This window comes from Rana temporaria, chromosome 12 (genome assembly GCF_905171775.1).
Source record: "Rana temporaria chromosome 12, aRanTem1.1, whole genome shotgun sequence".
Lineage (NCBI taxonomy): Eukaryota > Metazoa > Chordata > Amphibia > Anura > Ranidae > Rana > Rana temporaria.
This window is the reverse complement of record NC_053500.1, coordinates 133,932,356-133,949,254: the sequence shown is the minus strand read 5'-3', so window position 1 is coordinate 133,949,254 and position 16,899 is coordinate 133,932,356. Positions and strand designations below refer to the sequence as shown.

At 44.1% G+C, this 16,899-nt stretch overlaps 2 protein-coding genes across 3 annotated transcripts in view; one reads left to right on the top strand and one right to left on the bottom strand.

The window, feature by feature from the left end:
• CCDC57 (coiled-coil domain containing 57) overlaps positions 1 to 4,863 on the bottom strand; it is an 85,245-nt gene extending 80,382 nt beyond the window's left edge. The window contains exon 1 of the mRNA XM_040330781.1: positions 4,570 to 4,863. Coding sequence (XP_040186715.1) covers positions 4,570 to 4,584 — 15 coding nt within the window. The 5' untranslated portion in view covers positions 4,585 to 4,863. The remainder of the gene's footprint in view (positions 1 to 4,569) is intronic.
• SLC16A3 (solute carrier family 16 member 3) overlaps positions 1 to 16,899 on the top strand; it is a 74,919-nt gene that overhangs the window by 11,504 nt on the left and 46,516 nt on the right. Inside the window, exon 1 of one of the 2 annotated variants that reach the window (XM_040330783.1) lies at positions 16,336 to 16,552. The exons of the other annotated variant lie outside the window; for it this stretch is intronic. The gene's annotated coding sequence lies outside the window, so the exon portion shown is untranslated. Of the gene's footprint in view, positions 1 to 16,335; positions 16,553 to 16,899 lie in introns of those variants that run through there. 2 annotated transcript variants of the gene reach the window in all.

The window sequence follows — 16,899 nt, the reverse complement described above, 5'->3', positions numbered from 1 at the left end:
TATTCCATTTGAACAAAATCTATCTGATAACAATTGATAACTCCATAGAATGAGGTTGTAACCTGTAACGTCTAGGCACCAGCCCAGAATATAAACTTTAGAAAACCACATAGTAAACGTTGGAGAGAAATAGACCCAACTTATTCGGGTTACCTGGCTACCTGTAACAAACGTGCTGGGCTGGGCTGTAAACATGCAAGCATGCCATGGAACTCTCAGTCTGTTTACAGTACAGAGAAACCCAGGAACAATCAGGTTTGTCCTGCATTTTTATTAAAGTGGTTGTAAACAATAAAACTTTATTTTAACCAATTAAGCTCCGGAAAGATTTCACACCCTTCATGACCAGGTAATTTTTTGCTATTCAGCACTGTGCTACTTTAACTGGCAATTGCACGGTCATGCAATGCTGCACCCTATTTAAATGTTTATCATTTTTCACACCACCGGAGCTTTCTTTTGGTGGTGTTTAATCATCACTGTTTATTTTTTATTTTTTGCGATATAAACGGAAAAAGACTGAAAAGTTTTACAAAACCTATCAAATAAAATCAAATGTTGTCAGAAACTTAGGCCAAAATTTATTCTGCTACATGTCTTTGGTAAAAAAAAAAAATTGCATTAAGTGTATATTGGTGTGTGTGACAGTTATAGCATCCACAAACTACAGTATACAGTATATATTTGAAAATTGATCAATTCTGATGTATTGATGATCTTATTTATTGAGGCCTGAAAATGGCAGGACAGTACAAATGACCCCTTTTAGGAAAGTAGACAGTCTGAGGATTTTAGTAAAGGGCATGGTAAGCTTTTTGAAGTTTGTAATTTTTTTGTCACAATTTTTTTGAAGTTCAAGAAGTTGAATGTTTTTTTTTTTTTTTTTTTTTAACATACTATTACCAGTGTCATCATCATATGACTGGTGTGGCTGTGATCAGGGACACTGACTGGTGACAGTATGTTATTTTGAAAAAAAAATACATGTTTTTAAACAAAGATTTTTTACATACTTTTATCAGAGTAGTTCAGTGTCAGCACAGTAACACTGAGAGGGTGATCTGGATTTTTTTTTTTACACTTTGCTGTTACAATGAAGATCATTGTAACAGTCAGTGGTGGAACTACCAGGGTTGCAACAGTCGCATTTGTGACTGGGCCCTGGTGTTCCGCCGCTGGTGGGGGCCCCAGCAGGGTTGCTGGTCGCAGGGCTCTGAGCTGAGAGTGTCTCTCTCATATAGTTCAGAGCCGGCATTCCCTCTCCGGATGGGAGAGGAGACAGCCAATCTGCTCCTTCTCCTCCTGCCTCTCTCCTCCTGTATGCACTGTGGGAAGTGTCAGCTTATTAGCTTCACACTTCATGAAGTGCACACAGGAGAAGGAGCAGATAGGCTGTGTCCCTCCTATCTGTGCGAAGGAGGAGGGGGAACCGTCAATGCAGGCTCTGAGCTATAGGAGAGAAACGCTCTCAGCCCTACTGAAGAGGCAGGTGGCATTGATGAGCACTGATAGGTGACATTAATAGGCAGGGCTGAAAGGAGGCACTAATGAGCACTGATAGGTGGCGCTGATGGGCGGAATTGATGAGCATTGATGTACACCGATAGGCGACATTGATGAGCACTGATAGGTGGCACTGATGGGCATTAAGCACTGATAATCAGCACTGATAGGCAGCATTGATGAGTACTTAAAGGGGAGTTCCAGCCAATTTGTATGTTTATTAAAAGTCAGTAGCTACAAAAAGTGTAGCTGCTGGCTTTTAATAAACAGACACTTACCTGCTCCAGCGCTCCAGCGACGCGCCGGCCGGGGCTCCGCTCCTCTCCCCCCCTCCCCGGCCGGCGTCTTCATTCTCAGTGTAGGCACCCGGCCGTGACAGCTTTCGGCTTCACGGCCGGGCACCCACTGCGCATGCGCGAGCGGCACGGCGCTGCGCCGTGTAATTGGCCAGGAGATCGCCTAGGACCTGTGTGACGTGTCCTAGGCGATCGCCTACAGCAGCCTCCTTCCTGTAGGCGATTAAGCTTAGTCGCCTACAGGAAGGAGGAAGTGGGACAGGAAGTCCCACTCTTCCTGAAGCCCCCACTCCCCCCCCCAAAAAATTACATGCCAAATGTGGCATGTAAGGGGGAGAGGAGTGGGTTAAGAAGAAGTTCCAAATTTGGGTGGAACTCCTCTTTAAAGGTGGCACTGATGGGCGGCATTGATGAGCACCGACAGGTGGCATTAAATGGGCACTAATAGGTAGCATTGATGAGCACTGATAGGCTGCACTGATGAGCACTGATGATCAGGGCACTGATTATCAGTGTAAACAATGCACTGATATTCTTGCCGTTTAATGGCTCACCTTTCCTCAGACAGACACAGCGTGGGAGAAAAGGGCTGTCGATAAATAGCAAGTCTGTTTACATGTGATCAGCTGATTGACTCTTTACTGTGATCATCCAAAGGAAACAGCAGTCACAGAGTGCACTGGATACACGCCCCAGGGGGAACAAGGGAAACAGGATTGTGGGAGGATGTCCATGGATGCCCTCCCAAAATTGGAAGCCCAGGCCTCAGATCTGCATCTGGTGGCAAGTGACGTGACATGCTGAATCTGGTGGCAAGTGATACGCTGCATCTGGTGGCAGGTGACGTGGCAAGTCACAGGCTGCATCTGGTGGCAGGCGACATGGCAAGTGACAGGTTGCATGTGACAAGCTGCATCTGGTGGCCAGTGACAGGCTGCATCTGGTGGCAGGTGACATGACAAGTCACAGGCTGCATCTGGTGGCAGGCGACATGGCAAGTGACAGGTTGCATGTGACAAGCTGCATCTGGTGGCCAGTGACAGGCTGCATCTGGTAGCAGGCGACGGGGCAAGTGACAGGCTGCATCTGGTGGCAAGTGACAAGCTGCATCTGGTGGCAGGCGACGTAGCAAGTGACACGTTCAGGGCTGCCACTGATTCTGCATTATGGTGAGTTGAACCATTTCATTTTATACTATAATATAATTTAAGAAATAATGCGTTTCAATCATCCTGACACCATATCAACCATGGTGCCATGATGATTCAAGTGCTAACACCAGGTGTTTGGACTATCTTTATCTGCTAATTGTTAAACTTTCTGGAATACACATATTGCTATTGTGGTGTAGGATCTGGGCCTGCTGTCCCTCCATCCCTCTTTCTTTCCTGCTTTCTTTCAGTCCTTCTCTCTCCTTATAAACCAACGACTGATGAACATACCCCTGTAGAATTGCTGTTGGATAAATCTAGGTATCCTATGAGTTGTCACTCCTCCTGTACAGGGTTACTGCCGTAGCCAAAATATATATGCAAAAAATTTGGTGATATCATACAGGGAAACTCCAAGAGGTAGAGAAACCCCGAAGATATAGGGGGCTACTATAGGTAGTAACGGACAATACTCAGGATATAGGTAGAAAATATATAATTGTATTTTATTTAAAGTATAGAGATTCCCTACATCAGGGGTGTCAAACTCAATTTCATCGTGGGCCGTATCAGCATACTGATTGCCCTCAAAAGGGCCAGTTGTATCTGTAAGATTAGATGTTCAGCGCATCCCCTCCCCCTTACATTAGATATCAAGACCCACCCCACCATCAGAAGTTGAGTCCCCTACTCTCCCTTATATCACAGTGCATCCCCTTTCCTTATGCTGCTGCTGGGAAGAAGCTGGATGCATTGCTTGAAAGCAGAAAGTAAGGGTCTGGAGAAGGACCAGAGGAGGGCTGGGGCTCTACTGCAGTTGCAGGAGAGGTGCGAGGGCCACATGAAATGGCTTGGAGGGCAGGGATTCGGCCCGAGGGCCTTGTGTTTGACACCTGCGCCCTACATCAATAAAATCACAGCTGCATGCTACTAATAGCCAATCACCAAAACTAGCTTCTAAATATAATGTTCCACCAGGAAACAACGTTTACTGTGTACGTGCAAACAAATAACATATAAAGACATAGACTAACATAAAACAAAATAAACAAAAACAGTCCGGAACGCCTAAATGTTCTCACTTGTTGGGGTCCCTAACGGAAAACCTCTGTGTGTCCATATTAAATGACAATGATGTTATTATAGGGAGCAGGCCAACAAGTGCGTCCCCGCGGGGGATAAAAGGAAATAGCGGTTATGTAATTAATAATGTTGGAGCTTTGATACTGGCAACCAGATTGCTGATAATGCCCCAGAACAATTGATGCAGAGATGCTGTTTAATAACAGAGTGTCCTTCTGCATATATATATATATATATATATATATATATATATATATATAAATGATTGAAGTTATTGCAAAACATGGCATCCACTGAACTAAAAGTCACTGATAGTTAGCAGTTTCCCTGTGTAGAAATGGGTAATGGAACTTAGTGGGTACACCGTGTATAGGTCAGCTGTAAAGTGTTGCTGCTGACAGTAAAGAACCATGCGGGTTAATACAATTGCTTTTTAGACATGAATGTCTTTGAAAGAGTATTCATAGCAGTACACAGCGCAATACTTGTGGCAAAACAACCGGCTCTCCGACAGCTATAGTTTCATTCCACCTTACCACTTCCGTAGTCATAGGGATATCTTGGGCTGGCTCATCCTCTGTTTGCAGAGTGGAACGTGTTTCGAGCACAGAAGTATACTCGACCTTGGTGTGTTCCTATTGGGTGGTGGGTGGATAGACGCTGTCCTTTCGCCCAGATGACGGGCATTAGCCGCACGGTGTCGCCACAAAGCCAGACCGCTATGTATCTTTGTGTAACTACCACTTGTCCGGGGAACAGTAGGTGGCGTCCTGGAGCTATGACGTCAACGCGTTTCGCAAACGTGATTGCGTAGCTTCGCCTGGACGGTGAGGCGGGGGCGTGCATCGCTCCCTTATATTCCATCGGTGCACGCCTACTCCTCGTTGCAGTGAATCTTGCTGGTTGTCAGGAGTTGTAACGAATGGATTTCTCCCCTGTGTGATAGTTGTCTTGTCCCTTTAACAAATAGATGATCCAATATTCCATATGGCCTTTATTTCTGTGCATGCTTTTGACACATTACCGGCATAGATAAAGACAGCAACGGTAACCTTAAATCGCTGCCTTTCATTACATACCCGTTATTTCAAATTGAAAAAGAAAAAATAAATAAATAAAATTGAATAGTCATTACACATTCTAAAACCAGTTCATCAAACAACGCATTGCTAATGTCATATATAGTGTGTGCTCCCTAGATTTCTACGTTATATTTTGAGACGGGGAACATTTTATAGATAGCAACCTTGCCTAAGTATTGCAGAATGCTGCCCCTCAATTATCGGGGGTACATAACCATTACTTATAGGGCCGTTATTGCCCCATATCCAGAGATATTACCCAAATAGATACCGACACTATAGGTCATGTATATACTTGGGTAAGTAGATATAATTTCATCTAGGGTGTTATTTACTAGGTGTATACCAACACTGCGGACCGATTAGGATATAGGCTTCTTTTTATTCTAGAAATGATTGCATATTCAGTTCCACATTCATCGCTAGAGATTTTAAAGTGAAGATGCACCACTTTTCTTTTTGTAATAAGATTTTGTCAAAGTCATCTCTTCTAACTGGTAGTTTAAGCGCGTAGATGCCTTTTACTTTCAAACCGTCCGGTTTGCCCTGGTGATGTTCTGCAAAGTGTTTCGCGACCGGACTTTCATGGCATTTCTCAGGGTCTCTCTCCTTTTTCTTTTTTTATGTCCCAAAGATGCTCACCTATTCTCACTATTAATTGCCTTTATGTCTTCCCAATGTATATTTTCTGACATATAGATTACCCTATCTGTGGAGCAATTGATCAAGTCTCTAATCTCGTATTCTTTCTGTCCCTTTGCATCCTTAAATACATTGGTCCTGTCAACGAATGGACAGATTTGGCATTTGGAGCAGGGAAACATCCCCACACTCTGAGGATACTCGGATAACCAAGATGTATTTTGTTGTCTAGTAAATTCTTACTGGGTAAGTATATCCCCTAAATTCTTAGCTCTGCGAGCTATCATCTTTGGGCCTTCTCCCACAATGTTTGCCAAGGTTTTGTTGCCAGTAAGGATACCCCAGTGCTTTCCTAATGTTTTTCTCACATTCCCCCATTGGGAGCCATATGTAGTAATTAGTCTCACTGGGCCGTATTCTTTCTTTTTACCAGCTTCATTTGAGTCCATGAGGAGCAAGCTACTTCAGCTGCGTTTTGCGGCTTTGCGTTTTGCATATTTAATTTGTTTATGGGAGTAGCCCCTCTCGCGGAATCTCCCATATAGTTCCTTACCCTCCATGTTAAACATGGAGGGTTCTGAGCAATTTTGCTTAATCCTCATGTATTGGCCTATGGGGATCCCATTTTTTTGCGCCATGGTGGATGATGGCTATCTGCCTGCAAAAGGGTGTTGGCCTCCGTTTCCTTTCGAAATGTGCACGTTGTAATTTTTCAATTTTTTTAGGCCTATTTTAAGGTACAAAAAAGAGATTTGTGTCCTGTCATATGTATAAGTTAACCGTATATTGCGATCATTGACATTTAGTTGGTCAATGAAGACATGGATGGTATCAATGTCGCCCATCCAGATGACTAAAACATCATCTATGTACCTCAGCCATGTATGAACATGGCTGAGGTACTGTGGGAGACGGAACACATCCTCCTCCTCCCAGAGACCCAAATGCAAACAAGCATAGGCTGGGGCCCAGGCTGCACCCATCGAGGTGCCCTTAATTTGCTGATAAAATTGGGATGAAAATTGGAAAAAGTTGTGAGAAAGAGCAAATTGAAGCAAATCTATCAAGAATTCATTGTGGTGTCCCAGCTGTGGGTAATGTTTATCAAGGAACGTTTTCACTGCCCTGATTCCACAGATTTGTGGAATAGATGTGTAAAGTGATTCCACGTCTATTCCTATCAGCCAGGCTTCTCCCTCTACCTTTTATTTGTGCTATCTTAGAGAGAACATGGCGAGTGTCCTGTACATAGGACTTTAAATCGTATACCATTTCTTTCAACAGTAGATCAAGGTAACAACCCATCCTATCCAGAGGTCCATGGATCACAGATACGATGGGCCTTCCCGGTGGTTTATTGAGAGATTTATGCACCTTAGGAATGCAGTAGAAGGTGGGGGTGTTGTAGTCATTTACCGACAGATGTTCAAATTCACATTTCGTCAACAGCCCAGCTTCCACTGCATCATCTAGTCTACTATTGAGCGCCCCTACCACATTTGGAAAAGGGTCTTTATCCAGTCTGCGATAAGTGTTTTGATCACCTAGGAGGCGTCTAATTTCCTCCTCATAATCATTGTCGTCCATTAAGACGACGTTGCCTCCTTTGTCGCTTCTCTTGATAGACCACTTGCTTCCTTGAGTTCTTTGAGGGCTTGCCGCTCAATTTGGGAGAGATTATCCCGGTTTTTAATCTTCCAGGGAATCTCCTCCAGATCTTTCTGTACCATCTCCAAAAAAATATTAAGCCATCTATTTTTGTTCAGAGAGGGCACCTTCTTGGATTTAATGTTCAAATTAGCCTGTCTTCCCATTATGGGGTTATCCACATCATGTCCCTCACTCTCTTCCAGTAGTGAATTTAGAATTGCTAGGGCCTGTTGATCATCTGTATCAAGTTGGGGTTCCCGCATACTTGTTGCGTCTCCCTGTTGATACAGGGATCTAAAGATCACCTTTTCGAAGAAATAAAACAACGTCTTTGTACACCGTAAATTCTTCCATGTCGCTCACCGGGGAGAAAGACATCCCCCGTTGTAGCAGTTGTATATGCCTCATCTCAAGGGGAAAGGAAGATAAATTAATGACTTTATTATCTGAGTGAGGGGCCCCTCTCTCAGATAAAATGTTTACCGTATTTGACTCCTGGTGCGGTATCCTCCCCTTCCCGATCTCTGGGTTTTCCCCCTTTGTTTTATGTCTAGTTGGGTTTTCTGGAATTGTGAGTTCTCCTGAGAGGGGGCGTGGGCAACACCATCCCTCGTCCCCTCTTTTTCTAAAAAAGTGACTGTCCGTGGGGTATCCTCATCTACCTGATCGGTTGGAGAAACTTCTCTTCTATTTCTAGATTGCGATCCAAACCTCTTTTAGAAGAACCACTTCTTCCCCTTCGTATGGTCAGGTCAAAGACTTGTAGGTAGATTCAGAAAGAGTTAGGCCGGCTAACTCAGTAGATAAGCCGACCTAACTCTGCGCATTTCGTAAAAAACGTAAGGTCAAGCCCCATTAGCATACAACACGCCCCCCTCAAACACATTTGAATTAGGCGCCCTTACGCCCGCCGATTTAGGCTACGCCGCCGTAACTTAGCAGGTAAGTACATTGTGAATCATGTACTTGCCTAGCTAACTTACGGCGGCGTAGCTTAAATGCCTTAAGCTACGCCGCCGCAAAGTTAGGCATAGGTACCTGAATCTACCTATTGGTCTTTTTTAAAGTCTAACAGATCTCTCCTATATTTAGATTGTTTAGTTGCTTTCAAGTTTTTCTGAGGTTTTTCTATTTCTTTTTTGAGGTATTCGTTTTGTTTCACAAACTCCTCGTCCTCTTTCATTAAATCTAGATTTTTAGCACTTTCCTCTATTAGTTCTCTAAGTTCTGTTAATTGGATTTTTTCCTCTTCAACTATCAAGGTCAATGCCGCTATCCCATGGTTGATACAAAGTTCTTTCCATTTGGGGAGGAATCTCTAATTTTGTAGATGTTCTGCAGGGATTGTCCTATCCCTTAGTCCCCTAGGAACTATTTTATGCTGGATATAGGTCTCGAGAAAGGATACGTCCCACTTCCTATTAAGATGTTTTGTTAGTAGCTTCTTATGCTCCGTAAAGCCATTTCTTATTTCATCGTCTTTATTAAGAAGTTGGGACGAATCCTTCTCGAATGCTTCCCTGATTTCTTGATCGATATCCTCCCCCAATGTAAATGCCATCTAATGATAGCTAAGCGTCCTGAATGTTTTTTTGAAAAAGGTTTATGTAATTATATATGTCGTCGTATTGGCTAGATTAAATGATATAACCCAGCATAACATGGTATGGGTCATCAAAAGATAAGGGAACTGTTAAATCATTGTCTGGCTAAAAGCTAGTTAGAAGAATACTACATGGGATATGTTCGGACGGATCAAAAGAAAATCCAAAACAAAGCATATAAACCAACGTCTGATGAACATACCCCTGTAGAATTGCTGATGGATAAATCTAGGGATCCTATGAGTTGTCACTCCTCCTGTACGGGGTTACTGCCGTAGCCAAAACATATATGCAAAAAATTTGGTGATATCATACAGGGAAACTCCAAGAGGTAGAGAAACCCCAAAGATATAAGGGGCTAATATAGGTAGTAACGGACAATACGCAGGATATACCGTATTTATCGCGGTATAACGCGCTCCCGCGTATACCGCGCACCCCCAAAGTGGCCCGAATTTCTGTGGAAAAAAAGTTTTTTTGTTTTTTTGTACTTACAGTTTTGGTGTCTTGCACGGCGTCCATCGGCGACCTCGTCGGGTCCGGCGTCCTTCTGCGGCTTCGGGTGTCCTTCTGTGGCGGGTCCGGTGTCCTTCTGTGGCGGGTCCGGTGTCCTTCTGTGGCGGGTCCGGTGTCCTTCTGTGGCGGGTCCGGTGTCCTTCTGCGGCGGGTCCGGTGTCCTCTTCGGCGGGTCCGGTGTCCTCCTCGGCGGGTCCGGTGTCCTCTTCGGCGGGTCCGGCGTCCTTCTGCGGCGTCCTCGTGGCCTCCTCGCGTCCTTCCTGCCACGAGTTTGAATACCGCGCCGGCATATACCGAGCGCAGTACACTCGTGAAGCTTCGGGCAGGCTCGGCAACTGTCGCGCTGACGTCCTGTACGTACAGGACGTCAGTGCGAGAGGCGCCGAGACTGCCCGAAGATTCACGAGTGTACTGCGCTCGGTATATGCGAGCGCAGTATTCAAACTCGTGGCGGGTATCGGCGTATATCGCGCACCCACGATTTTGCCCTGATTTTCAGGGCAAAATAGTGCGCGGTATATGCCGATAAATACGGTAGGTAGAAAATATATAATTGTATTTTATTTAAAGTATAGAGATTCCCTACATCAATAAAATCACTGCTGCATGCTACTAATAGCCAATCACCAAAACTAGCTTCTAAATACCAATCAATGTTACACCAGTAAACAACGTTTACTGTGTACGTGCAAACAAATAACACATAAGAACATAGACTAACATTAAACAAAACCAGTCTGGACGCCCAAATGTCCGCACGCCCAAATGTCCGCACTTGTTGGGGTCTCTAATGGAAAACCTCTGTGTGTCCACATTAAATAATGACAATGATGTTATTATAGGGAGCAGGCCAACAAGTGCGTCCCCGCGGGGGATAAAAGGAAATAGCGGTTATGTAATTAATAATGTTGGAGCTTTGATACTGGCAACCAGATTGCTGATAATGACCCAGAACAATTGATGCAGAGATGCTGTTTAATAACAGAGTGTCCTTCTGCATATATATATATATATATATGAATAATTCAAGTTATTGCAAAACATGGCATCCACTGAACTAAAAGTCACTGATAATTAGCAGTTTCCCTGTGTGGAAACGGGTGATGGAACTCAGTAGGTACGCTGTGTATAGGTCTGCTGTAAAGTGTTGCTGCTGACAGTAAAGAACCATGCGGGTTAATACAGTTGCTTTTTAGACATGAATGTCTTTGAAAGAGTATTCATAGCAGTACACAGCGCAATACTTGTGGCAAAACAACCGGCTCTCCGACAGCTATAGTTTGATTCCACCTTACCACTTCCGTAGTCATAGGGATATCTTGGGCTGGCTCATCCTCTGTTTGCAGAGTGGGACGTTCCTCGAGCACGGAAGTATACTCGACCTTGGTGTGTTCCTATTGGGTGGTGGGTGGATAGACGCTGTCCTTTCGCCCAGATGACGGGCATTAGCCGCATGGTGTCGCCACAATGCCAGACCGCTATGTATCTCCGTGTATCTCCCACTTGTCCGGGGGAATAGGTGGCGTCCTGGAGCTATGACCTCAACGCGTTTCGCAAACGTGATCGCGTAGCTTCGTCTGGACGGTGAGGCGGGGGCGTGCATCGCTCCCTTATATTCCATCGGTGCACGCCTACTCCTCGTTGCAGTGAATCTTGCTGGTTGTCAGGAGTTGTAACGAATGGATTTTCCCCTGTGTGATAGTTGTCTTGTCCCTTTAACAAATAGATGATCCAATATTTCATATGGCCTTTATTTCTGTGCATGCTTTTTACACATTACCAGCATAGATAAAGACAGCGACAGTAACCTTAAATCGCTGCCTTTCATTACATGCCCGTTATTTCAAATTGAAAAAGAAAAAATAAATACAATTAAATAGTTATTACACATTCAAAAACCAGTTCATCAAACAACGCATTGCTAATATCATATATAGTGTGTGCTCCCTAGAGCTCCCTAGCTTCTTTCTCCTTCCCTCCCTATCTCTTTCTTTCTTTCTCTCTTTCTCCTTTTCTTTCTCCCTCCATCCCTCTTTCATCTCAGACTCTAACCACACCCCGTTTAAGCCACGCCCAATATTTAGTTGGGTGCGACACATTTTTCTACCCTGCTACACCACGCCTACAAACGGAATTTTTTGATAATATTGGGTAATGTACTGTCTGTATCTATCTACCATGACTTGACACGTTTATAATGGTTTTCCCGTGAATGCCCAAAGGCCCAGCTGCCTCTCAAGCAGTAACTGGCACTGGAAACATTCTGTTCTCACAGTCTGGAATCTAGGATTATTTAGAAAATGTTATTGTGTGTGTATATATCATTACACCACCAGCTGACTCCATCCTGACCCCCGCAGCAATCCCATGCTCTATGGTTATACACTCATATGCAGGGCTCATATTTACATACGATGTGCTCTTTTAGCTTCACCAGATCATAAGCAATATGTCTACAGTGGCGGTGCGTCCATAGAGGGTGCAGGAGCTCCGCCCCCTCTGTCCTGCACCGCCACTGAAAAACAATACATAGATTCATGCATTGCATAAATCTATGTATTGTCGCCGCTGCCCACTATTCAGATGGCCAGCCCCCTGGTGAGCGCCGGCCACCTGAATAACGGCAGCTGGTTGGCTGTGGAAGTGTATATCAGAGCCAGCGGCTCTGATGGCTTTCTGATTACAGCCTGAGGGCTGTAATTGGCTTCCAAATAGTTAACCAGGGGACGCACGGGGGGTGCGTTCCTTAGTTAACACAGACACGCATATCAGTCAATCAGGTTCACCTGATCTGGTTACCGGTAACCCGATTGGCTGAAATGACATCGAGAGCGGGACTACTCGAGGGATCGTGGAGGAGGATCCGAGGATGGCTGACCGAGAAAGGTAAGTGGCGGGGGGGGGGGGCATTTTAGGGGCAAACTGACGGTAATTGATGGGCACAGTGGTGACAATGGCATGACACAGTGGCTGCGTTTGGCATGGCACAGTGGTGACAATTGATGGCACAGTGGCTGCGTTTGGCATGGCACAGTGGCGACAATGGCATGGCACAGTGGTGACAATGGCATGGCACAGTGGCGACAATTGATGGGCACAGTGGCGACAATGGCATAGCACAGTGGCTGCGTTTGGCATGGCACAGTGGTGACAATTGATGGCACAGTGGCTGCGTTTGGCATGGCACAGTGGCGACAATGGCATGGCACAGTGGTGACAATGGCATGGCATAGTGGTGACAATGGCATGGCTCAGTGGCGACAATTGATGGGCACAGTGGCGACAATGGCATGGCACAGTGGTGACAATTGATGGGCACAGTGGTGACAATGGCATGGCACAGTGGCTGCATTTGGCATGGCACAGTGGCGACAATTGATGGGCACAGTGGTGACAATGGCATGGCACAGTGGCTGCATTTGGCATGGCACAGTGGCGACAATTGATGGGCACAGTGGCGACAATTGATGGCATGGCACAGTGGCGACAATTGATGGGCACAGTGGCAACAATTGATGGCACAGTGGCTGCCTTTGATGGCATGGCAGAGTGGTGACAATTGATGGGCACAGTGGCTGCGTTTGATGGCATGGCACAGTGGCGACAATTTTATGGCACAGCGGCTGCGTTTGATGGGCATAGTGGCGGCAATTGATGGGCACAGTGGCGGCAATTGATGGGCACAGTGAGGCTGCAATTGATGTTTTTTTTTTGTTTGTTAGTTTGCGCCCCCCCCCCCCAAAAAAAAATTTGAGCACCAGCCGCCACTGCTATGGAAATATATTGTTAGTATCTGATGGTAGCTGTGAGGGTGGATGTAGATCATACATTGGATGATTACATATCCACATGGTAACACAATCAAAACTATAAAATGTAATTTGCACATTGGCAGTTTGTGCCGTTGAATGGCACAGTATCTGCAAGACTGGCATCCACACATGTGATTGTCTTTGTGATTGTCTTTCCTCTCCATTCCTCTCCATGCCCCCCCCCCCCCTTTGCCCAGAGGGGACAAGTCACATGCACCACAGGTCACATGATCTCATTCATCACATCACTTGTATCGATTTAGATGTGTCATTTCCTTTCTCAAGCACCTGCTAGAATTAAAATGCGTCTTATAAACGCTCTTTTCGATGCCAACCCTTTCATTTTAAATTTAAGACAACAAAGCATTTAAAGAGGACCTGTCGTTAAATGAACACAAATTAGTAAGGCATTTAAATATCAAGGAAGTCCCACTATTATTAGGTCATGTGACCTCTGGTAATCATTACTGCAGGGACTCTTTTGTCTTTAGTCAACAATGAGATAAGAGCGGTTTCCATGAGCCTAGATAATTACAGGCTATTTATAGAGAAAGGGGATTGAATATATCAGTTCAAATATCAGTCAGCTCACCCAAAACTAGTATGTAATTTCTTGGTGGGATGGAGGAAGGTTAAAGTGGTTGTAAATCCTGCTTGGTCATTTTTACCTACAGGCATAGGTGTGTGCAGCCTTTGGCATTAGGGTGTGCAACCCAAAGCTAAAACACACTCTACCGAACACTCACAATGTTTATTCAGAAAGGGAAGGGGCCGGTAAATGGCATATTTACTGGCCCCTTCACCCACTCATCCTAAAACATCCACAGCAACAACCGGTGGGAGAGGTGGGAAGCCGGCAGTGCTGTGGGGGGAAGGAGGGGGAGCCAGGTCAGTAGGGGCAATCTGTTCTGCACAGGTCGATTAGGGTGTGCCTGGGCACACCTGGCACACCCTGTGCGCACGCATGCCTACAGGTTAAGCCCTGTACACATGACCGGGAATCCGGAAAACTTTGGTTTTCACAAAGGGATTCCTGGGAGGCTTGCTCTGAAAAGCTGTGTATACACGCGGCCACACAAAAACCCGCCGTTCTTTTGAATGGCAAGAACGCGGTGACGTCAGCCACCCAAACTGGTAGTGTAAAAAAAAGTTTTACCTATAGTTACTTTAAAGCTGAATTCCAGGCTGGACCAATGTAAGATTAAAGAAGAAGTCCAGCCTGAGCTTGTTCAGCTGGGCTTCTCCTCTGGGTCACAGTAGTACAATTGGTTTTGCACTCCTGTGACCCATTTTCAGCAGAGAGCAGACTGAACTCTGCTCTCTGCTGACGTCACCGAGATCAGTCCAGGCACCGCGTCATCCCGACTTCGGAAGTCTGGATATGCCAGGTGCCTGGACTGATGGCAGTCTCAGCCTCTCAGCTAACAGCTGAGACGGCCGCTCCTCGCCCCTCCACAGCTCAGCGCTCCAATGAGCGTGGAGGAGAGATGCTGACTGACAGTCAACAGCTCTCTGCTCAGGAAGGGGAGAGAACCGAGCCATCGGCGGCTCAGTTCTCAGTGAAGAGGCTGCGGGGGGACAGATGCAGCATCGGACTGATGCTGAATCCACCTAGGTAAGTATTATTCTGGGAAAAAAAGATTAACCCATACTTCTCTTTTTAAGTTTAAATTGCCATGCTTCTGAAAAGTGATCCACATTCAAATCACTTTTCAGAGGCATTTAACATTTGTTTCTATTATTATTAATAGTAGTGCTTCCATTACTATTAAGGATAATAGCATTTCCATTATCTTTATTAGAAGTACCGGTAGTAGTTCTATTATTAGTAGTAATATTAATAATAATAGTAGTAGTTCCATTACTATTATTGATAATAGCATTTCTATTATCATTATTAGTAGTACCGGTAGTAGTTCGATTATTATTATTATTATTATTATTATTATTAATAATAATAATAATAATAATAATAATAATAATAGTAGTTCCATTACTATTACTGATAATAGCATTTCCATTATCAGTAGTAGTTCTATTATTAGTATTATTATTATTATTATTATTATATTATTAATGATAATAATAATAATAATAGTAGTAGTTCCATTACTATTACTAATAATAGCATTTCCATTATTAGTAGTACCGGTAGTAGTTCTATTATTATTAGTATTAATAATAATAATATCAATAATAGTAATGGAACTACTACTATTATTATTATTATTATTAATAATAATAATAATAATAATAATACTAATAATAATAGAACTACTACCGATACTACTAATAATGAAAATGCTATTATCAATAATAGTAATGGAACTACTACTATTATTATTAATAGCATTTCCATTATCATTATTAGTAGTACCGGTAGTAGTTCTATTATTAGTAGCATTATTAATAATAGTAGTAGTTCATTACTATTATTATTATTAATAGCAGTTCCAATATTAATAATTGTAGTAGTAGTTATATTATCATTATTATTATTAATAATAATAATAATAATAATAATAATAATAATAGTAGTAGTAGTAGTTCTATTTATTATTTTTTTATAATTGCTGTTTTTTTTTTTTTGCTTTTTTTTGCTTTTGTTTTTTATAACTCAGTCATCAGAATGCATTACAGAGCATTCTGAATGGCAAACCCTATTATGTCCTCCATATGTTCACAGTGACACTACTGGGAATCCTGCACATTCCTCGCTACTTGTCAGTATTACAGAGCATTACAGCAGCCAGACATATAATAGTGGGTGTGACCATGACTTGACAATACCCCCCCCCCCCCCAATCCAGCTTTACCTAGATCTTTGCCTACACAATGCACCCTAAATATGGACCACCCACATCCAACAGCTGATTACAATCCCCCCTCCCCATATATATTCCTGCTTTATAAATCCTGATGTGTGATCACATGGTGTCCCATCACCCACCCTTATTTTTTCCTCCCTCTCCCGGTCTCCCCCCCTCTATGGGGGATGCTGTATATACCACCAGTACAGAGGAGGAGGATGCTGCTGCTGCTCACTGACCTTCAGCTTTCCCTCTAGGTGACACTAGTCGGTGCTGTCTTCCGTGACGTCACTAGAGGACGTGCCGAGTTAAAGCTCCACGAGAGAGAGAAAGAGAGGGGGCAGCTGGAGTGAAGCAGAGGGATCGGAGGAGGAAGGCTGATCACTGGCAGGACCGGCTACAGGTGCCTGGGGATGGGGGGCTGGAGGGGTGATCGGGGGGGGTGCCAGGTGCTGATGGTGGCATAGAGGGGGGCACAGAGACCTGAGATCTGTGAGTGAGGGGGTGTGACAGATCCCCGATGTACACTTTCCTATCAGCTGTTATATTTCTCTATGAGAACTGCGTAGGATGTCTTGTAGCCAAATAACTTCCATTCTGATACTTTGTATCCAAATAATGACATAATCTCTTATGTGACTTCTTCTACATAGAGCTGTCATGTCCTCTCTGGTGATCATCACAGATATATTTATCGGATCAATAGACGCAGCTCATCAGATCTCAGCTCTGTTTTATTATCTGTAGTAT